The following is a 24026-nucleotide window of genomic DNA, read 5'->3' as shown; positions in this document are numbered from 1 at the left end:
GTTGACTTGTTAATTATACTGATTATATATATTTAAACCTGTGGATGGGTTTTCCAGACTTCTGAATGTATACAGTTAACATAAAGTAGTCCTCACGCTAATTTTTAAAACTCAAACTAAACCTACTTTATTAGAACTGATGTGTGATCACTACTATAGCTAAAACCTTAATGAAAATCTGTCAATTGCAGGCACTAGACAAACTGCCAAATCAAACATGATCTTCCCCTTCATTATCCTCCCCATGATTTATACACCAATTCTTGCCAAAGGATCACAGTTTTAAAAGCCTAACAGCAGCCCAAGGCTCACTTGGGTGACAGTTAAAATCTGAACTTTTAAAACAGCCTTTGCAAGACAGTTAAGTTCACTGTGAAGAGCTGAAGTAATAGTAACGCTACAGTGATGTCAATGTTAATTCACAATTTAAAAATAAAATGTCAAAAGAAACCAAGAATCATTTGGAAAGGATGAATCACTAAGTGATATTTGCATTAATTGTAAAAGCAGGTTTTATTTCTAAAATGTTGAAATACCAACTAAGCCTCTGGAACTAAAGAATTAGAAAAGACCAGGGAAAACCCCTTCTACCTCCCTGTTCCCCCAGCCCTTCCCTTCACTTTCCCTTGCTCAGTTCTTTGCTTTTGAGGAAGGACCTTGAAGCCAAAAGGGCGATAGTAAGTTTCCGGGGGAGAAGATGGGACTAACCTCTGCATCTCTTTTCCCAATAGTGAGGTTTTTAGGAAGATTTTCACACCACGGAAAAAGAAATAGAAAGTGTAGCTAGCCAGCAACAAATAAAATAGCCAGTGAATTGCTTGTGTTTTTCACATGAAAAACATAATGTTACAAGTAGCTTAGTTCTGAACATGTGATGAGTTCTCTAAAATGCCTAATGGGTTATTTTCTGAACCTCTGTGACAATGCCCCCTCTAACACCAAAGTGTACCACGAGCTTCTTGATGAAGGCTGTAGGACAGAGTGGATTAACTTGAAAGCCACAGAATTGAGCCATTAAAGATGGAGTTGGGAGCACGCCTGTCCTTGTAACTGGGGAAACTTTCTAGGATCAGAGATATTCACACTTTTGACTATGACCCACTGTAAGAAAATATATTCTTTCTATTCTACAGGATGTCATTTAAAAAAATAAAACCGTTTCAAACTCATTTAAATGATTTGCAGTTTGAAAAAATAAAATTTTAGGTGCCATCCAGAGAGTACAGTTGGGAATCAGAGAGAAGTGTCTCTACTTTCAATATACTATTCAGCCACAATAGACACCACTTAGGTGTGATTTTAATACCTCATGTTGCATAGCAATGAGGATGAAACTACAAGAAAAGAGGTGGCTTTTCATCATTTCTCTGCTGGCTAATAAACTGATAAAGAATGTGAGGAAGGCTTTTCCACAGAGGAATTTTCTGGAGAAAACAAAATACTTTGCATAAAATGTGAAACACAAATGAGCGTATCTTTTGATTTTGCAATTCTACCTCAGGAATTTGTACTTAAAAATTATCTGAGCAAGTGTGTAAAAAATAAGTACCAGGATATTCACTACAGCAAGTAATTGGAAATAATCTATATGTCCTTTGATAACAGACTGTTTAATTATAATTATCCACATTTATAAGTTAAATATTATGCAACAGTTAATAATACAGTATACAGTATAATCTGTATACAGTAACTGGAAACTTTTACTCAGTGAGTTATATGTTTCTATACTGTAATTTTCTAACTGAATTATGTAATTAGAAATATATATTTAAATAGGAAAAAGGAGAAATGTAAACCTCTCCTGAATTTAAGGTTTAACTCTGATATCTTTAACAATTAATGACATACAGTGAATAAAACATGATAAATAAGCCAAAAACTTCTAAGCACTACTGAAATATTCATAAGAAATACAATAGAAAAATTTCAACTTTAAAAAGAGCTGCTGATTGACAACTTTCTGATATTGGCTTAGTGGTGATGAAATAAAAGTTGATGGTGGCTTAGTTACTTTTTTTTCATAAGAGCTGATTTCTGAAAGTTTTTAAAAAGGAATCAATATTTGTGCACTACAACATTTAGATTTATATAAACTAATTTTCCATGTTTTAAAGCTCCTCCTTCCATTTCCACATCCATGTTTCATTTGGGTGCAATGTGATCAATTAACATGTAGAATAGCTACCTGATAAACACAAATACATTGTGCTTGGAGCTGGTAAAGATAAGGTCCCTGTTTACAATGGAATGTCAATCCAATAGGGATGGCAGATACATATACAACATTCAGCTAGTGAGTTCATACATAGCTTATTAACACCGAGAATAATACACAGCAAATGTTAGCCATTTTATTAGATGGCATAATAAGCAATATGTTTGTGGCAAATTATAGGAGGAGGAAGATAGACAGCAAAAGCTTTAGACATTCTGAGAAGACTCAAGTATTTTGTTTCCCATTTTACATTTATGGGTCTCTAAGGTGGCTAGCTATGTGTCACTGCTAGATAAACTGTTTGCATTTTGCCCCCAGGGGTCATTTGGCAACGTTTGAAGACATTTTTGCCTGTCACAGCTAGATGGGTGGTCCTACTGGCATCTAGTGTATAGAGGCTAGAGATGCTGCTACAAACCCTATACTGCACAGGACAGCCCCTCACAATAAAGCATTACGCAACCCTAAATATCAATAACGCTGAGCATGAGAAACCCTAACGAACATCATCACATCGTGACAGTGCTTTGGTTCACATGGAGAAAGAAGTAAACTTTACTGACTACCTCATGGGTAAAGAACTGTAGCTAGAAGTTCACATATTTCTCTTAATTCACCAATCCTGAGAATCAATGTCCCAGATAAGACACCAAAGCTGAAGGAGAGTAAGCCATTTGCTCAGGTTCATACAGTAACGCTGGCTAATCTGACCCCATAGTCTCTGGCTCTTTCAGTTGTTTAGGAGGCAGAAGTGGTTTTCCTCTTTGGCATATAACATTATTTATTTTAATATCGCATCTTTGCTTCAGGTCTCCCAAGTGTTCTGATTAGAGCTAGTCTACCCATAGCACAGCCTGAAAAGCAGAATAGGATTCTGACAATACACAAAATGAGTTCTTCACAAGGCAATCACCTATGAGGATAAAAATACCAAACAATGTTAACTCAAGTGATAGTTCTTTTTTTTAAAAAAATATTTTCTTTGGTCAATCTCAAAAGACAGAAGGAGAATAAAGAGATTCTCCCTGAACAATGTCCATACTCACTGATGGTATGATAAAAGTATATATACAATTACAATATTATACATAATTATATACATATACTTACATATTAAAACTATACATTTTATATATACCTTATATATAACAAATAAGTATTTTATATATTATATATGTATATACTTATATATTAATTATATCAAATGTATATTATAATTTAAAACTACAGTATACTGAAATACTACATGAATGTTTTCCTTCCTTCATTAATTTAGTCATTCACCTAAAAATATTTATGACTACTATGTCAACACCAAAGTGCGCAAGAGTGATGTAGTTCCTGTACTCACACAGCTTACAGTTGTGGTAGATTGAAAACAATGACCACACATTTTTTTATATGCCACTCAACAAGAGGAAACATTTATTTCTCTGTGCTTTGAGTCTTGGCAGACCTATGGACATACGCTGACCAATAGGAACTGGTAGAAGTGCAAGTTCTAAACCCAGCTTTTAAGAGGCCTTGCAAAGATCATTCTCTTTCTTGGAACATTGTTACCATGTGAACAAGCCTGCCCCAGCCACTGGAAAATCAAAGACCATGTGGAGTAGAGAGAGGTAGTCCTAGCTGAGGCTCGGTAGCACCAGTTGGAGTAGCCAAAACAACTTCAGACAAACAGCAGTAGGACACCAGCTGAGTAGCTACAAACAGCACCAGTCGACTAGCCAAAAGACCTCAGAGATTAGCCAAAGCAGGCCAGGCCAGATGACCTAGACAGCCCACAAAATTGGAAGAAATAATCAGTATTTGTCTTTAATTTTCTTTGTGGTGATTTTTTTATGCCACAAAAGCGAACTAATGCAACAGTTTAGGAAGTAGGAAGGCAAACAGGCAAAAACAATGCAATATAGTAAGTGTCATGGGAAATGGAGTGTATGTGGGGTATGGGTTAATTATCTTGGTAATTCAGTAATCACACTAGAGTTCTAGTCAGAGCCCACTTTGTACTCATTTTTTTACTCTATTGGTTTACTCAATTCCCAACTGAACAAAAGAGGCAAGTATAGTATACAAAACACTGCGGTGTATACAGAAAATTAAAACTGTTAAAACTTTCAGAGTGCAAATATTAATAAATCACCGTTAGCTTTAAGCAGTGATACCTTTATAAAAACAAGTTAATGTTTTAAATCCCTTCACCTGTCTATCTAAAACCAATTTCATCATTCCTGCTGCAGTGAGCCCCATTCTTGACTTTCCAATTTCTGCCAATATATCATTCTCACACATGTCTAGTCAATAACCAATTTCTGCTGATTATTTTCTTCATGTTGTTTCTTGGATCTGCTCCCTTCTTTCCAACATCCTAGGAGAGACCTTTATTGCCTCACCCCTGAATGACAGTAATAGGCTCTGCACTGTTCTCCCTCACTGCAGGGTTTCTTCCTCTTTAAGTATCTTTCACATCATATTATTATATTACTTATAAGATAAAGTTCAAAGACTTCAAACACTCAGCACATACATTATAATATTAAATCACATTATAAGCATCAACTACTATTATGTCCCAACCAAAACTCCCTATGATAGACAGATTAATCATTCAAAATGTCTTGCTTATTTCCTTTTTGTACATTTGTTCACAGTATGCCCTGCATCCTGAAATGCCATCTTTTCTACCTCCTACCTCAATAGCACCAACTCTTTAAGGCTCTAGTTAAATCCAATCTCTGCCAAGAAATCCTATATTTTTCCTGTAACCTATAGCTCTGTAGTCACATAATAACTATAACACTTATATATACTGGTGATTTAACACTAGACAGCATAGTTTTACTGCAATCTAACTTTATCTATATATTTATAATCTTCTCAAATGGATAGAAGTGTCTAAAAAGTAGAGATGGGAGTTTTGCTTTTTTGTATTGCCAAATTGGAAGACACTTGTTTTGTTTTGTTTTCTTTAAAAAATACTGCATTAATTTTAAGAAGCACTGTAATTTCAAGTTTGTCAGAATGTCAAATTCTGGTTTTAGTTGTCACAGATTAACAGTTATCTGAACTTCCCACGTTCCTATACTCAATTGTGAAGCCATACAAAATACCTAAAGATGTAATTGAAGACACTGGATATCATAGGGCTAGTACATTATAAGGTGCTTTAGGTAAATTCTAAATTCGCCCTCACTTTTTGACTGGGGACGCTTTCCAAATCATGACTCAGGGAGAGCCCAAAGAGATAACAGCAATGGGAAGAATATCACAAAGAAAGGCTTTAAACAAAAAGCAAAGCCTCAGAAATCTACATAGGGGTCAGCTCTGGTCACTGGCCAAATACTAAGCTGTGATACTGTAGGACAAGACCCTGCAAACCTAATAGAAAACAGTTTCTGGACATCTAAGAGCTAAATGGAAATTCCAGACATCATATAGTGCTGAGAGACACTGAAGTTGTAATAATCCAGGGTGAAAGACATCACTGAACACTGTGAGCATTCAGTTGTGATTTCAGAAAGAACACATGATGGGAGTTAGAAACATCCTAAAATAAGGGCTACTCTAAACCTATCTTAGTAAAACCAGGTGATTCACCAGTAAATTCACTGCTTGTTACAACAAAACTCAACACGTTTTAAAGGAAGACAAAAACCCCAAACTCTCCACAATGGAATATCCACAACGTACAATAAAACATAATGAAGCCTGCAAAGAAATAGGAAAATAAGACTGAGAAAAAAAATGACACAAATGACGAAATTAGCAACCAATGACATTAAAATGGCTAATAGCTTATGGTCAATAACATAAAGGAAAAGATGAAGATAATGAGCGAACAGATAGGCGATATCAGCAAAGAAACACACACCTTTCTTTAAAAAAAAAAGAATGGAAATTTTAGAACTGAAATGAAATTTCACTAGATGGACTTAGCATATTTAACATTATAAAAGAAAATGCCAATAAACTAGAAGAAAGGTCAATTAAAAACTCTCCAAACTGAATCACAGAGAAAAAAGAGGCAGAAAGAAGTGAACACAGCTTCAGTGACCTACAGGACAATATTAAGCAGTCTTACATATTTGTAACATGGAATTCCAGAAAGAGAAAAAAGACAGAAAAGATATTCAAAAAAATACCAGTTGAGAATTTTTCCAATTTTGATTTTTTTAAAACTCAACCCACAGATCCAAGAATCTCAAAGATCTCTATGCTGGATAAAGACAAATAAAACCATGGTTAGGCATATTACAGCCAAACTCTTAAAAACTAATGCTAGAGGAAAAAAAAAATCCCAAAACAACAAAGGACAAGAAAGGACATATTATATATGGGGGAACAATGATAAGCACGATAAGCATGATGTTTCTGATGATCATTAGTCACAGTACAAGCTAGAAGGCAATGTAAAGGCACTTTTACAGTGATAAAAGAAAAAAAGAGATTGGTCCAGAATATTCAGCAAACACACCTTTTAAAAATAAAGGTGAAATTGACATTTTCAAGTAAACAAGAGCTAAGAGTATTCATCACCAGCAGATCTGCTAAAAGACATGCTAAAAAAACTTCTTCATGCTGAAGGGAAATGATAGAAAGTTGGACCTGTATGAAAGAATAAAAAGCATCAATAATGATAAATATGTGAGTAAGCACAATACTTTGACTTCTTCTATCTTAATTTCCTAAACAGACAATTGACTCTTCACAGCAAAACAAGACAATATATTTTGGAGTTTATAATATACAAAGATGTAAAATGTATAACAATAATAGCACAGAAGGATAAACAGAAGTATAATACTGTCAAGTTCTCACATTAATTAATTATAGACTCAAAGATGCAAATGGTAATAAATAAATATGTTTCTAAAGTGGTAAAGTAACCACTTTAGAAAATAACCAATGAAGGAGATAAAATGGAATTTAAAACACTAAACTTGATTTATTCAAAGGATGGCAGAAAAGGAGAAAAAAAAAAGAATAAAGAACAGATAGTACAAATAGATAATTAATTACCAAGATGAGAGACTTAAACCCAACGTACCAGTAATAATATTACATGGAACTGGAGTAAACTTATCTAAAAGATAGAGATGATCAGATTGGATTTTTAAAAAGCAAGATTCAAGTATATGCTTTTCATAAGAATTGTACTTTAATATTAAAGACACAGTTTAAATGTATGTAGATGGCACATTGGGCTAGTTATATCATGCAAATGCTAAATACAAGAAAAGCAGGCTATATTCTAAAATATCAGATAAAGTAGACTTCAAGAGAAGAAATATTACTACGGACAAAGAGGAACATTGCATGTAAGAATCAAAGGGCCAACTCATCAAAGAAAAGCAATGATCCTGTTGTGTATGCACCTATTAACAAAGCTTCAAAATATATGAAGCAAAAAGTGGAAGAACTAATGGAAAAAAATGACAAATCCACAATTACAGTTAAGATTTTTAACATTCCTCTCTCAGTAATTGATAAAAGCAAAGCAACAGAACATCAGGAAATGTCTTAGTCTGCCAGTGCTGCTGTAACAGAATAGCTGAGACTGAGTAATTTATAAACAGCCCAAGTTTATTTCTCACAGTTCTGGAGACAGGAAGTCCAAGATGAAGGCACCAGCATTTGGTGTCTGGTGAGGGATGCATCCCCTAGAGGGGAGGAATGCTGTGTCTGCATGTGGCAGTGGGCGGAAAGGCAAGAGGAGACAAATTTCCTCCGGCAAGCCCTTTTAAAAGGGCACGTAATCCCATCACTTCTTATAGGCTCTACCTCTTCTACTATCACATTGGTCATCCTGTTTCAACACCTGAATTTGGTGGGGACACATTCATACCACAGTAGGAAAGGTATAGAAAGCTTAGGAACAAAACTGTCAATCAAAAGAACCTAGTGTATGTCTACAACAACCCCACTGAATGATTTTAGAGTCCAAATTATTATTATTATTATTATTATTATTATTATTATTATTATTTGAGACGGAGTCTCGCTCTGTCGCCCAGGCTGCAGTGCAGTGGCACCATCTCGGCTCACTGCAAGCTCCGCCTCCCGGGTTCACGCTATTCTCCTGTCTCAGCCTCCCGAGTAGCTGGGACTACAGGCGCCTGCCACAACGCCTGGCTAATGTTTCGTATTTTTTCAGTAGAGACGGGGTTTCACCGTGTTAGCCAGGATGGTCTCGATTTCCTGACCTCGTGATCCGCCCGCCTCGGCCTCCTAAAGTGCTGGGATTACAGGCGTGAGCCACCGTGCCCGGCCCAGAGTCCACATTATTTTTAAGTACACATGGAATATTCACAAAGATAGACCACATCCCTGGCCATAAAATAAGTCTCAATAAATTTCAAAGAATTGAAAGCATGCAGAGTATGTTATCTAAATACAGTAGAATTAAATCAGAAACGAGTAATAGAAAAATATCCAAAAAACAAATCCTGAAAGGTATATAATTAAGCAAAACTGTTAAACTGGGGGAGAAAAAAGTACTTCTTAGAATTAATAGACTATAGAATATACAACCTCACCCCCCTGAAAGAAGCATCTAAATTCTTGCTGTATCATGTTCACTATAATCATGGGGGACAGGGATTTTCTTAGAGAAGTGATTAGAATGCATTCCAACGTGTTCCATAAAAAACAAATTTTTGCCTATGGTTGTCTTCTTAATCATAGCGGACTGAAATTCATAAGATCAAAAGATGTTTTGGGCATTTTAAAATTATATTGTAATTAAGAGTAATTTATATCATACTCTAAGTAAAATTTATTTTTATTAATACTATATTAGGACAAACTCTGCCAAGAATAAACTTGTAGAGCTAGAGAAGTTCTTTAAAGATTATAATAAGTTAGATAAAACCTTAAATGTTATAATTAAAGTCACTCCTGAGATACTGCTGCCTACCATTTCCACATAAAAACTGCTTCAATACCTCTGTTCATGGTGTGAGGTCTTTCATTCAGATGGCATTAAAAAGGGACTTGACATACTGGACTTTGTTCTGACCTTTTGCGTCTACATTTCTAATGCTACAGATTTCTTCTTCCCTAAAAACATAGTATCAGAGGATTTTAATTTTGATATGTGTAGCCTCTGCCTTGAGTACCATTTTGGAATATTCATATTTTCAGACTGAGGAAGAAGTAGACCTCATGCATTATGAATTAAGAGACTAGTAGTCTTTTGTTCAAACATAGAGAAACTGATCTAGCTCTCTTGAATCTGAATATGACTTATTTTAGATTTTTATTCTATTAATCCTCAAAAATCCATAAAAATATGTCCTTTATGTTTTAAAAGAAAAAGAGTCATTATGTGAACCAGCAATGTTTGGTCCTATGAACAGGGGTACGATCACCCTGGAGGCACAAAGGGTTCCCTTGAAGAAATAATCACGGCGAAGGCCTTCTGATTACATATACACAAATACAATAATTTGCATGCCATCAAAATCAGGCTCCATGAAGCCCTTTCTACACTGACCATTCATACAGATAAACTCTTTTAACATACACATGGCTGGGTGTAGTGGCTCACACCTATAATCCCACCACTTTGGGAGGTCCAGGTGTTTGGGGACAAGCTTTGGCAACATAGGGAGACCCCATCTCTACAAAAATTTTAAAAAGTAAAATAAAATTACAATTTTGCCAGGCGTGGTGGTGCATGCCTGTAGTCCTAGCTACTTGGGTGGCTGAGGTGGGAGGATAGCTTGGGACCAGGAGGTCGAGGTTGCAGTGAGCCATGATTGCACCACTGCACTCCAGCTTGTATGACAGCGTAACACCACATCTCAAAACAAACAAACAAACAAAACAAAACAAAACAACATACATACAGATGTCAATGTATAAAATGAGTGGGGAGAAATAGGTGAACTCTACTCTCTTTTCTATGTCTGATAACATCAGATGTGAATACTTCTTTCTCCCATGTCTCTTTGTCAGTGACCCTGGCTACTTGGTATTAAGCAACATATTTACTTTTAAATTCATAATAAGTAAATGAGAATGTAATCAGTTTTATATTTTTTTACTAACAACCTAGGAAAAACAGTATTTTGTTTAGTGAGGAATATCCAGAATGAACTGACCGTAGGGCCCACCTGACACAGCAGAGTTCCCACTGGTGTGAAGCTCATTATTAGCACCTTGGAATAATGAATTCATTCAGTCAATGCTTCACTGTCTATGTGGATATATATGAGTCATAGAATTGACATACACATAATCCAAAAGTTGTTCGTGAAATCTTTTAAATGACAGTGGAGGGAAGGGGTCCTAACTAAGAAAGGACAGATAGGATGCTTTTGCAGTGCTGCCAGTGTACTATTTCTTGACCACCAACTAGGTTAAACGTGTTCACCTTGAGATAAATCTCTAAAGTTGCAGCATTAATATTTGTGTACTTTTTTAGCTATGGGATTCTTCAACTTAAAAAAGGCTAATGTAAAAAGAAAGTTTCTTTTTTTATTTTTTATTTTTTTCTTTTTTTGAGACAGAGTCTTGCTCTGTTGCCTAGACTGGACTGCAGTGGCACAATTGCCACTCACTGAGGCCTCAACCTCCCAGGCTCAAGTGATGCTCCTACCTCGGCCTCTTGAAGAGCTGGGACCACAGTCATGTGCTACATTGCCCAGCTAATTTTTAATTTTTTTTGTAGAGACCGGGGTCTTGCTATTTTGTCAATGCTGGTCTCAAACCCCTGGGTTTAGGCAATCCTCCCTTCTCGGCCTACTGAAGTACTGGGATTACAGGTGTGAGTCACTATGCCCAGCAAGGAAATTTTAAAAACTGAAAAGACTACATGATTTAAGCTCCATGAATTTCTGGATTTCTGTCTTGTTTGGCACTGTATGCCTTGTCTTTAGAACTGTGTCTGGCACAAAGAAAGGACTCAACATATATTCAAATGAATCACTATTAAAGAAATAAAACCCTACTTCTGTTAATCAGCTTGATTTAATAATTTCACAATGCATATGTATACCAAAACGTCAACTTGTATACCATAAACATATATAATTTCTGTCAACTGTACTATGCTAAAGCTGGAGGTCAAAAAAAGGAAGGAAAAAATAATAAAAACAACAAAATCATACTATGCGAAGATGGAAGAGTTTCTATAAACAAGCAATGCTTCCACTACCCCACCCCTCATCTCCAATCCTGCTTTTCAAAGGCTGACTTTTTAACACTCTTTTTCTTTTTGGTTTACCTGGTGGTTCTTTTCATATCTCCAAGATATGCTTCTGTCTTTCTTCTTGATGTAGGACGTTGTGTTCCTTCTAGGAAGGAACAGAGGAGGATTCATCTCATACTACCACCACCTCCCCTTCTTCTCCCTCCAAATATAGTTATAATTAGTGAGACCTTGAATCAATCCAGCATTTAAATATTAAACTTTATATTCAATTTTTCTCTCAAGCTTTCCATAAATTTCTTTGGAGAAATATGAATGTAAGAGACTGGTTAATAATGAAAAAATGCAACACCAGAAACATCTGGATTTGAAAAAGAAGCTATACTGAGACTAAAAATTGTAACTCATTATCCAAAAAATGGGCAGTTCCTCATAATATCATATTGATAATCAAGAATTGGCTTGGTACTTACTCACATGCATTTTTCTTAAGTTGACCTATCTCAATATGGCAAGAAAATCTGAAGTCTTCCAATCAATACAATTATATCAAAGAAACACATAATTTTAGAGAGAGATGCTCATTTGGTCGAACCTCTTTTTTTTACAGAACAAAAATAAGACTCAGAGAAGTTAATTAACTTGCTCTGAGCCGCACAGTTAATTGGCAGCACTGTCTCTTGATATCTTGTTCAGTATTTACTTATTCAGCAAACATACTAGGTGCTGTGCAAATAAAAAGTAAGTAAGATGAACTCCTTGCCCTCAAGATGTTTCTTTTCTAGGACCCACAGGAATTCAGAACACAGAATGGGGCCACATAACTCTTTATGGAGAGGAGAGGGAGAAAACAGAAAGACAAGTGAGAGAAATGGTGATGCTCAAACCAGGCCTAAGGGTTTAGTAGTTAGCAGGATGGCTAGGAAAGAAAAGGCACTTCTCATACAGGGAGGGCATAAGCAAAGGTATTAAAAGTCAGAAACTGTGAGTAGGAAACTGAAGGTTGGTGTGGAGGATTTGAGATTAGGGGATGGTTGCGGAACAGCGGAGGGAGTAAGGGGGTGAGGTATGTGGGTATCAGCATGTGAAGACAACTGGGATTCACTGCAGAGATATGATCCAATTTACACTTTAGAAAGCTGACCATTATGCGAAATGAAGGATGGGTCAGAAGCAGGAGACAATGCAAAAATAAAATCTAGAAATTCAATGAGGAAGGGATGGATTCTGGAGATGAGGAGGCTGACTTGATAGAACTTGGTGACTGACTGAAGAAGAAAGCAGAATGTGTAAGAAGGGCTTCTAGATTTCTGGCATGGGAAATCTACTGAATGGACCCTAACAAGCTAACAACTGCATTCCCTAATGTGCTGGGGATACCAATCTGTGCAGAGGGGTGGGGATCAGGGATGATGAGAAATTTAATATTGGCATATAGATGTGAAGATACTTAAGTGTCTCATCAATAAAATGATTTCTGTGGCTTGCCTTGAATGACTGGACTCCTACAGTTCAACAGATATTTAGTAAACATAGGACAATTACTCCAAAAGTCATCTATTTCAACACAGGATTGAACTGCCTCTCTAAGCAACTTGGACTGACTCCTATTTGGCTATTATAGGAGACTTTCTAAGAGAAATGGGATACTTCCCCGCCCATCATAAAAAGAATTGTAACTGCAGGGTAAAAGATTATGTAATGGTTTAAAATGGGAAATATTTTTAAAGTTTCTAAGGATTGCTTGTTAAATTTGGTTAAATGTCTTAAATGGGAAATCAAGTAAATATATAAAGAGACACCATAAATATATTACGTCAAATTAATGCTATGATATGGTATGAGAGCAAGTAAATGCATTTGACTATTGTTGGACTACCATGCTTTTGATTTTAATTTCCCAGGTACTTATATTTGCTTGATTGCAACTGACTTCTGAAGTGTTTTTTCATAATGTGGTGAAAATGTCCATTCTTATCAGTTTAGTAAAAATGTGATAATCCATTATGAAATGTCTGCTAAAAGGTTCTATCCAAGGGCAACCTCTCTTACTCCTTTCATTATGACCCCACATTAGATGAGATACACAATTTATCTCATTGTATATCTCAACCATGAGATATATGATTTGTACTTTTATTTATAATTCTCATTCACTTTCTAGATTATTCTACCTTCACATTCAAGTCGATAACAAAGTTTAAGTCTTAATTTTTATAGAGGACTCTTCCCCCTAAATCTTTATGCTTTCATTATCCTTTGCTTTGACCAATCTTTCAAAAGACTCTTAGGTTTCAAATCACATACACATATACAAATGATACTTGACTTATACACCTTATCATGTATTAGCAGTATAATAAATGAATGCATTAAATGAATAGGGTAGAGAAATGGCTATATTTTTGGTTCACTTTAAGCGATCTCCTCTGAAAATTAGTTCCCCAGGTTTTCTGATTGGTTTGAAATTAGCAGTATGAACACATTAAAATTTTTTTTCCTATTTCCTAGATTATATATTCAGTTTTCAGTTTTGATTTTACATAAATCAATTGCTGATTTAAGTACTTTCCTGACTATGAAACTGAGCAAACAATTAAGTTTAATTTCATTTTAATTCTTAACTTCTTAACATTGCTTTCTACTTCTAATTTCCTCTACATAAATAGTCACCCATACACGCTTCTTCCATCGTCCCACATCATCATCATTTTAATTTTATAAATCATGAAGGTTCTTGTATTATAAGTAGATACTATAAATTGTAAGGTATTCTCCTCTGGCCTCATTACCAAGTCCATATCCCATTTAAAAGAGAAAGACACTGAAGGTTATAAATCAAGTCTTAACAGTCAAACACCAATACATGGTTAAATCCTACAAAATAAGCCTATACTTAAGAACTGGTAAACAAAGGGGTTCTTCAAATATCAATAAAACATGAGTTGGGAATTTGTGTTAAAACATCCAAAAATAGTTATTTTCTCATTCCTAAAATTCTTGTCATGCAAGACATATTTTCTAAGACAATTAAGTAATTTATTTTCACTATTTAAATGAACTGCGGGCTTGGGCTTAGAACCAATAAATAGGTTGATTAGGGAGTCTGTCATCACTTTTATGTTTTCTTTTTTACATACTTGTTATATGGTAGAATTGATGTCTGAGATAAAGAGGGATAGGTGTGCCCTAACACTGAAATATGGTATAGTATTTTCAGTCCAAATGATATGATACATAATAAAAATAATAATTTTTTGAAATAACTGCTGTTTTTAAGAAACAAAATTCATAAAAACAAATTGCTTTTTAAAATGGGACATTGTAGAGGTATGTTCAACTTTATGCAGGTCTTATACTTTCTTTAGTTCAAGTTAGTGAAAAGTAAATCCTAGAAATATTAGTGAGCCTCATTTATCAAACAGGTTCATCTTGGCCAAACTAGGTGGTTCCCTCCTGTAATCCCGGCACTTTGGGAGGCTGAGGTGGGTGGATCACTTGAGGTCAGGAATTTGAGACCAGCCTGGCCAACAGAGCAAAATTCCGTCTCTACCGAAAAAAAAAATTAAAATTAAAATTAAAAAAAAAAAAGGTTCATCTCAAAGAAAAATCTAATAGCTTTATTTTCCAATATGAAACGTATGAATTGTCCATACATTTCTACTAGTAGAGTAAGGATTATGACAAAGTTAGAGCCTTGTTTGTTTTGTTTATGCTTCTCTTTGTGCCCAGAAGCTGCAGACTGAACTCGTAAGGGAACACAGAAAAATTTATTTTTTTCTGGAGGCCATCTCATGGGGAAGTCACAGGCAGAGTGCTTGGATTATTTTATTATTTTAACAAACACTGCCACTATTAATCTTCAGAGTACTTTTCAATAATGACGGCTTTACAGTGCAATTGTTATATATGTTAATATTTAATTTCTTCCTCAGTTTGTTGGCAACAAAAAATATTATATATACGTATTTGTAACTAATATAATTATATTTAATTTGTAACTAATATAATTATATTTAATATATATTAGTTACAAATACATATTTATACATATGTATCATTATATTTAATGTACATATTAGTTACAAATATGTATATATATAACCTTTTTGGTTGTTGCCATATCTATATATGTAACCAATATATATCAGTATATTTCATATACACATTAGTTACATATATACATGTAACTAACTTTTAAATTAATTTTTAAACTTGAATGTTTATTGTGAGTCATGTGAGGGGAGATCAGGGTCAGATCCAGAACTAAGTGGCAGCAAAGCAGACTGAACTGAAGTGAGCAGCACTCAATAAAATGGTTATTTTCCCACAGGACTGCCTTAGGGCTCCTGGGGGCACAATGACACTAGGACAGGGAGTATTGGCATTTTGCTCTTTTCTAGTCTAAATGGTATATTTCATTCAAAAAATTGTGCCCACAAAAAATAAATGGTTCAATTCAGAAATTCAAGGCCAACTTTTAAAAAATGCTACAACTGAAAAATAATGAACAAACTCTGCCAGGATGAGGCCCCAGCTTCTACAGTGTTGCAAAAATCATTAAAGTATGAAAGTGGAAAGTACAGTAAACCCTGCAAATTGGCTGCTTGTTCCTGAGGTTTGCCATCTAGTAACTTTTAACATTCACAGATTTATGGGTGATAGGTGTTTAATTTCAAAGGTAACAACAAAATAACATATTTTGTTTTAACGTTTTAGTTGATTAATTTAGATAAGCGTTAACAATTCTTAGGCTACCAAACAGTGCTTGTGGCATTGTTTCTTTTTTGGAGGTATTAGTATTTGACATTTCAGTTTCAATGGAGTGTACAGAAATTCTAATTTCACCAAAAAGTTACATTTTTCAATTTTACAAGCACCTTTTATAATTCCAATTACTTTATTATCTTGCTCTGGTGCCTCTAAAACTTTGAAACTAAAAGGCATTTTTCTTTCTAGTTTATAAATGCCTCTTTCAGAATGAAATGTTCCCCTTTTGGAAGGCGCCAGGTACTTTTTAATAAATTATTTGTTCTAGTAAACTTCAAGTGGTCTTTAGATAAGATTTCCATAATATCTAGGACTCAAGGACTATTTTGGGTTCATTTCTTTCCAGAAGGCAAAGCAAAATAATGTAATTTTTGTTCCTTATAGAAGATGGCTGTCCATTTAAAAAAACAAAATAATTTTGCAACAACTTCATGTCCCTCATTCATTAAACAGTTACTGATTGCTTACTATGTACCAACAAGTACAATGTTAAGCATCAGCTATTTCTCATCAGTATTGATTAGATATTGTTTCTTTTTAGTTGAACTAGAGAATTTGATTCTCTCAGCTTTTCCTTTCTTTTTATTTCATTTTTTAAATAATTTTGGCTAGCTTAAAGAATAAGCCATATAGAATATATAAATTCTTTTTTAAAGCTTAAGCAGTCAAAATTTTTCACAGTTTAAACTAATAGGATCCATAGATGAATTCAAATCTGTTGATATCTACTGAAGGCATGGGTCAAAAGAGAAGCTATTTCTGGATTAATGGTGAAAGATGAATGAAAAATAATAAGGCAATTAGTAATGGATAATTAAACCAAATATATCATTATTCTAATTTCAAAAACAGGCAATAAATTAAAGCAGATGAAATTTGTATTATTGATAATTAAATCTGTATTAGTTACTACAGAAAATATGAGAATAAAAATTGTTTTCTTTTTAAAATGTAAAATGCACTATTTTTATTATTAGTACTCGAAATTAAACAAATATTTTCATCCATAATCTATCTTCTGAGATTTCTATAATCTTTAACAAATTGCATCTTATGTGACTCTTATTTTATACAGAACTGTCAGGCTTTAAATTATCTGAGGTGAAGCAATGCAATTTGCACAACTTATTTTCTAAACTGTTGGCTGATCTTCAAGGCCAGGTCAACAACCTCCGGAAATGTAAAAGACAGTATATTAATTTGCACCCAGGAACAACCTCTAATACAGCAGAGACCAAAAGTATGAAGCAATTTCATCATCATTAAAAGAATGTTAACTACTTTTTTCTCTTTTTTTCTTCTAAAAGTGAGGCACTGGATACTAATTAATGAAATATTACAAAGATAAAAGGCTTGGTTATGTTACCAGAACTATTAACTGTACCAAATTATGTGGTTTCAAATATTAATCTTTTTTGATTAAAAAAAATTCACAGTCAAGGAGCCAAATTGACTTGCAGGACTATGCCAAAATGTTCAAACCTTTCTCCCTGAGGCTGAGTAGCTTCAGTTCTTCCAAACTCTCTGTCTCCAAAGTAGTGACAGAATTCAAAGAGATATCATATGCTCTTGATGGTTTATTGCTCACCTCTAAGAACACTGCAAGTGAGTTCAATATTCATGGGAAGTGCAAGAGTGCAAATGAGAACTAATTCCCAAAAAGCAGAGTAAATTGCTCCAGTATGGTCTACTGGTTACCAAGACGTAGTCATCAATTAACGCTGATTAGACACAAACGTAGATGTAGGAGCAGCATATCTTAACATATCCTCTGGCACTAACTTCTATTTTGCCTTCTCCTTCTCTTCTAATATAACAATCCCACTACTGTAGACAATTCACATTGTAAACAGAAAACCAAGAGACCAACCAAATAAAACAAACTTCCTACTAAAAGTAAAAAAGCTAATGAGAAATTTTGCATAGCCATTCATTCATAGACATCCATTCCTGTTAATGTGATTTCTGATCAATCTGTGGACTAGAAGCGCATAATCTGAGTATTTACTCTATTGGTTATACAACAGTACTGTGCATTTCCAGATACACTTCCTACTGCAGTCAATTCTATGCTCAGAAGAGCACATCTATTAAGACCTGAAGATGAAAAAGATGACATTTTTGAGTACTTCATGAAAAATCCATACAGCAACTCAGACACAATTATTTTATTGTTTGAAAATATCGACTACTTTTCTTACTTCTCCCAAGTTCAAACCAATTGAAGGTTATGAAGTAATCACTTCCCCTCAGAAGCCAGAACTTTCACCTCTTCTGAAGAGAGAAATACCTCTCATAAATTAGGTAAAAATAAGGTCTTGCTGATGGAATGATAGTCCAACATTCATGTAGCTGCCAATTCCCTATCTAGACCTCGTATCTACCACAATGAGCAATCCCTGAAAGTCAAGGTAGTAACTTACTTAATCAATTATCTGCAAGTCTAAAAGTGTAGCTAAAACAACCTACATAAATAATTAGTTTCTCACACTACTTCAATTTGTTTCCAGGAACAGTAACAACAGAAATGTAAGGAATATGATCACTAAATCTAAAATTCTTCCTATTTCAAGATTAATTGTGCTTTAATCAACTCAGTCATCACAGATCTTGTTTAAGAGGTAGAGTAAAAAGGAAGTGCAAAGATCAAAGCAATGCTTACAAAGGGGAAGGACTATTTTTGTATGTATACCCCAGTATTTACTATCTGGGTTTGAAAAACAGGGGCATTTACTCAGCACAAGTGAGTGCCAACGACGAACGTAAGAATGAAATTTCAGAAAAAAAGATAAAAGATTTTCAAATCACCACCAACCCCAAAACGATTATACTATTTTCCTTAAAAAGTGTCAAAGAGTTTAGAAGTGGTTTGCTTTTCACTGCAAGCAGCTTTTCGGTTCCAGTATTAAATGTACATAAAACGTGTGTTCCTTTGTGTTCAAGTTTGTCCAGTAGGTTGCAGACCAGGAAGACATTTTATCTAAACAAGCAGGGGAGGGCATTTAGGAATTGCAGGTGTATCAATATGGATGAATAATCTCAGATTCCAAGTCTCCATTCATCGTATATGTTCTTTTCATTTCAGCAATTCAATTAAATCATGAACGTAAAATTCTACAGGAAATAAATCTTTTCATTTCCTGTCTTCCCAAGTTTATAAACTGAAAAAAGTACACTGCTTCAAATTTAAATACATACATTTAAACACATAATTCCCATAGTGCCTCAAGCAGTAAAAGGATTCATCTCTAGAAAGCACAAAATTAAAATCAGAAAAACAACATACTTCAATTTTAAGTTTCCCTTTTAAAGTTTTAACAAACACGAATGCAGTTTAAACTGCTTGACAATATTCAGTTGTGGGATTCTGCTAGAAGAAAATTATTGAACATCTTGACCCTAACCTTTAGTATTTACTAAAGATCACCAGTGTGTAGAATATTTTGATGCCAGAGTTATTAAATGTTCTAGTAATACCATAAGCATTTTTTCAGATTATAAGCTTTATAACAAAATCTTTGAGTTAAATATGGTTATTTCATAAACTGTAATGCTGAAAACCTCTACTTAACAAAGTCCATGAAAATGTCTCAAATCTTGATAATTAAATCCTGTATCATTAAGTCCCATTTCAGTTTCAGGATAGACCAGTAAGTCAGGGCAAACATTCCCTGGTGTCTGTTTTTAAGGACCATAGAAAAACTTACATTTAGGATAGGCTTTGTTTTTACATTGTTTTTGTTTCAGAAGTCATGCATAATACATGGTGGCACTGTCCAAGAATTTTACATAATCAAGTCTAAAAAGTGCTCTAAGTATCCAACTAGGTAATTTATTTTCTCTCTCAAATGCCAGGCCCCAGAGGATCAGAATCAAGTCCTATAGCAGGTGACTATATCGTGTGTGTGTGTGTGTGTGTGTGTGTGTGTGTGTGTGTGTGTGTACGGAGGGGTGGGGGGAGGGAGAGAAAAAGAGACAGAGAGAGGGCCAGGCTTCTTTTAGAAGTAGGAGAGGGATGAATAGACTCTCCTATTCAATTCTGGGGAGCTGGAGAGGGCTTTCCCTGCCAGGAGGACTGACAAGCACTTCTTCTTTCATTTCATGGAACGCCCTTAGGTGAAATCTGGTTCTGCACTGCACCAACCACCTTCCCTCTCTCCTCCGCGCCGCAGCGCACCTCAACCTTCTCACTATCCCCCAGCTGGGGCTGGGGTTGGGGGATTTTAAAAGTTTGTAAGAGTTCCCCTCCGATTCGCATTCCCACCCCGCGGAGGGACGTGAAGAGAAATGAGCGCCGGGCAGCCACGGCCCTTCGGCCGACTAGCCCCTGCGAGGTCCGGATGTGCCTTACCCCGCTGTCGCCAATCCCATGTGCCTCTCACTACTGTCAACCTCCTCCCACGGTCTAGCCCAGCGGTTAGCGCAGGAATGAGGAAGTCCGAGTGGGGCTGGAGGGGGTGCGGAGAGCTGGATGGCGGGACTCGAGCCACGCGTCCCCTGCCGGGCCCCCACTCGCCCGAGTTTGGCTTACCCTGGTGGCGAGTCCGCGTTCGGCCTCCTGGCGCAGGTCTCTCCCTCCTGGGCGGCGCGGGCCTGCGGGCTGGAGAGGGAAGAGGCGGTGGCCGGCCGGAGCCCGAGCGGGCCCGGGTGCGGGTCGGGGCGAGCGGTAGCGCGGCGGGGCCGGGCCAGGCCAGTCAGCGCCGCGCCATGTCCGCAGCGCGGGCGGAGGGAAGCGCAGGGCGCGCGGTGGCCGGGCGGCGGCGCCGCCTTACTGGCCGGGCGGCTGCGGCCTCGGCGGCGCTGGGCTCCGGGAGCGGGGCCGGCGGCTGCGTGCAGGCCGAGGGCGGCGGCGGCTGGCGGCCCGACCGACGGGAAGGGCAGGGGAAGCTGTCAGCGCGTCGCCGGGCCGCTCCGGTGGCGAAACCTCCTCTTCCTGCCCCGGCTAGCTGGTGCACTTCTCTCTCTTTCTCTCTCGCTCACTCTCTCACTTCCTGGCTGGAAATTCCCACTGACGTCGAGAGAGCATACAGACAGACGGACACACGCGCGCACGCAGCGGGGGCGGGAGGTGGGGTCGCTGCCGGGGGTGGGGGAAGCCCGCACTTTTGGGGGCCGTGCGCCCCCGGCCCGGCCTCGTTGCTCGGTTGGGCTCCCGCCCCTCGGGGCCGCTTCGGGGCGCCGGGCGAGGGGCGCGCGTTAGGCGGCCTGGACGCCGGGATCCCCGGCGTGACTCTGGCTTCCTAGCCGGGCGCTCCCAAATCCCGAGGGCTGGAGCCGGTAGGGACGCCCCCAGGAAGCGCCAGCCGGGCCCAGTGGTCCGGGAACACAGGCGGCGCGGAGGCGGCGGCGGTGCCGCTGATAGAGTCATGCGGTCCATAGCCCCTAAGGGCAGGCCCGAGCAGCTGGAGGGTCGGCATGGATCCAAGCATGCCAGATATAAAAATAAAGCTCATCTGTATATTCCATTTAAATGTGTCTCGGTTACATTCAGATCTCTTCACAGATTAAACTAGAATTTCGTTATCATAACCGACTTGTGTCCAGTAAAGTATAACCCTCTACTGGTTTTTGGTGCGGTCTTAAATATCCTCGTTATAGGGCAGTTACTCAATATTCATCTACAAGGCATTGTTAGGCCTTTATGATAATTACTGTGGATAGAATTATAGTGATGGTGGTAGCAATGGTTTTGGTTTACAGCTCATAAAATACTGATCTGGCAGAGGGGAGTTTTCTTTTTCTCTGAAGAGACCGCTACTGGCACCCATTGACAGGCCTGCCAGTGACCACCGTTCACTGGCATCTGAGCTGCTTTAGTGCTGGGCGCTGTACTAGGCACAGGCTGGGGATACCTTGGGTTGCATTACCTCCCCACATAAGAAATCTTGAGCTGAAACATATATTTTAGAGCTCATTGTTTCACTAGTGGGTCGAGTGACAACTGAAAGCTTAGCTTTAAAATATCGGTAATCAGGTCCTTACCAGGCAATAGTGCAGTGGCATTCAGATTCCTTATAGCATGTTCATCCTAGTCGTTTTGTGCCCACTCTCCGTCCTCCTCCTCCACTAGGTTATAAAAACCTTCTTGGTGGAGTGTTTTTCTGGCAAAAACAAAAAACAAAACAAAACAAACAAAAAAACCACACATACGCGCACAACCAAAAGTAAAAACAGAGATTCATTTGATTGCCTATGACAGGAGCCTCTGGGGCGACCTTGGAGGCACCCAACAGTTGACCTTTAAGCGATCTCATTTAGCTCCTGGAGGCTGAGCAGGTGGAATTCAGAGGATCCATAAAGACTGAACACAACGACTTTTTAAGAAATTTTGTGGGCCGAGTGCGGTGGCTCACGCCTGTCATCCCAGCACTTTGGGATGCCGAGGCAGGTGGATCACCTGAGGTCAGGAGTTGGAGACCAGCCTGACCAATATGGGGAAACCCCGTCTCTACTAAAAATACAAAATATTAGCCGGGCTTGGTGGCAGGCGCCTGTAATCCCAGCTACTTGGGAGGCTGAGGCAGGAGAATCGCTTGAACTCCGGAGGCAGAGGTTGCAGTGAGCCGAGATTGTGCTACTGCACTCCAGCCTGGGCGAGACCGAGCGAGACTCCTTCTCAAAAAGAAAGAAAGAAATTATGTGTTGTTATTTATGGGACAGATTAGAAATTATGCCAATAGTATAGGAGATTGAAATATAGTTTATGTAAAATGATTTTTGCCAGTGACATGAGTAAGAAGTCTGCAAGTTCCCATGAAACAAAGTGTAAGGGGTGTGGATTTTCCCCCACTTTGGGAGGTATGAGCATACACGCTCTACTTTTCATTCTGCAAGGAGTGGCAGCCCCATTACCAAAAGATAGGTAAATAGAATTGTTACAAGAGTAGAGCCAGTGTGACATATTTGGGGGTAAAAAATGAAGAGTGTTAATTACTGAAAGGGATTAAATCAGACTCCAAACTCAAAATGATTCCATAAAATGAACTTAAAATTGAGGGTAGGGTGTTGAGCAGGCATGTTAGTTTCCTGGGGCTGCTGTAAAAAGTTACCACCGGCTGAATGACTTACAATGGGAATTTATTCTGTCACAGTCCTGGAGCCTAAAATTCTGAACTCAAGGTGCCATCAAGGCCATGCTCCCTTGAAGACTCTAGGGAGGAATCCTTTGCCGCCTCCTAGCTTCTGGTGGCTCCAGCAATCCTTGCCATTCTTGGCTTGGGTGCAACACTTCATTCTGTGCCTACATGGTCACATGGTCTCCTTCCCTGTGTTTCCTTTGTGTCCCTATATTCAAATCTCCCTCACCTTTCTTTTATGAAGACACCAGTCATTGGATTTAGAGCCCACCCCAATCCAGTATTACCTCATCTTAACTTGATAACATTTGCAAAGATCGTAGTTCCAAATAAACTCATGTTCACGGGTACCTGTGGTTAGGACTTGAACATACGTTTTGGGGGGATGTAATTCCATGCAGCACAGCAGATAAAACTGTAAAAGCCTTCAGTTTACTCTTTTTGGCTCGCTGATTAACCCTCCTCCGTTCCTGCTTTGTTACCCAACGTTTTCTCTATACTCTGTACAAATCTGCTTCCAGGAATATTTCTTACAAATTCATCCATCCTAAAGTGTCAGAAGGTATTTACCATTATCAGGCTATGAAGAGAAAAAAAATGCCTCAATGTGGAATTTCAGGCATCAATATTGTCTAAAAGACAAGTTATACTGTGTTTGTCACTTGTCTTAGTTCATTTGTGTTGCTATGGCAGAATACCCAAGACTGGGTAGTTTATAATGAAAAGAGGTTTATTAGGCTCACAGTCTGCAGACTATACAAGAAGCATGTCACCAGCGTATGTGTCTGGTGAAGGCCTCAGGCTGCTT

General features: G+C 37.6%; 1 protein-coding gene across 5 annotated transcripts in view; it reads right to left on the bottom strand.

The window, feature by feature from the left end:
- Window positions 1-21128, bottom strand: part of NFKB1 (nuclear factor kappa B subunit 1) — a 123426-nt gene extending 102298 nt beyond the window's left edge. For 3 of the 5 annotated variants that reach the window (XM_005555555.5, XM_015450694.4, XM_074040223.1), the window contains exon 1: window positions 20674-21128. Coding sequence is in view for 2 of the 5 variants with exons in the window: in XM_045392700.3 (XP_045248635.2) it covers window positions 11448-11464 (17 nt within the window). In the remaining 3 variants the exon portion in view is untranslated. Of the gene's footprint in view, window positions 1-11447; window positions 11518-20673 lie in introns of all 5 variants that reach the window. The other 2 variants (XM_045392700.3, XM_045392701.3) reach the window with 1 other exon arrangement.
- Window positions 21129-24026: the final 2898 nt, after the last annotated feature.

This window comes from Macaca fascicularis, chromosome 5 (assembly GCF_037993035.2).
Source record: "Macaca fascicularis isolate 582-1 chromosome 5, T2T-MFA8v1.1".
Taxonomy (NCBI): domain Eukaryota; kingdom Metazoa; phylum Chordata; class Mammalia; order Primates; family Cercopithecidae; genus Macaca; species Macaca fascicularis.
The sequence above is the reverse complement of the archived record's forward strand: the minus strand, read 5'-3'. Positions and strand labels throughout refer to the sequence as shown.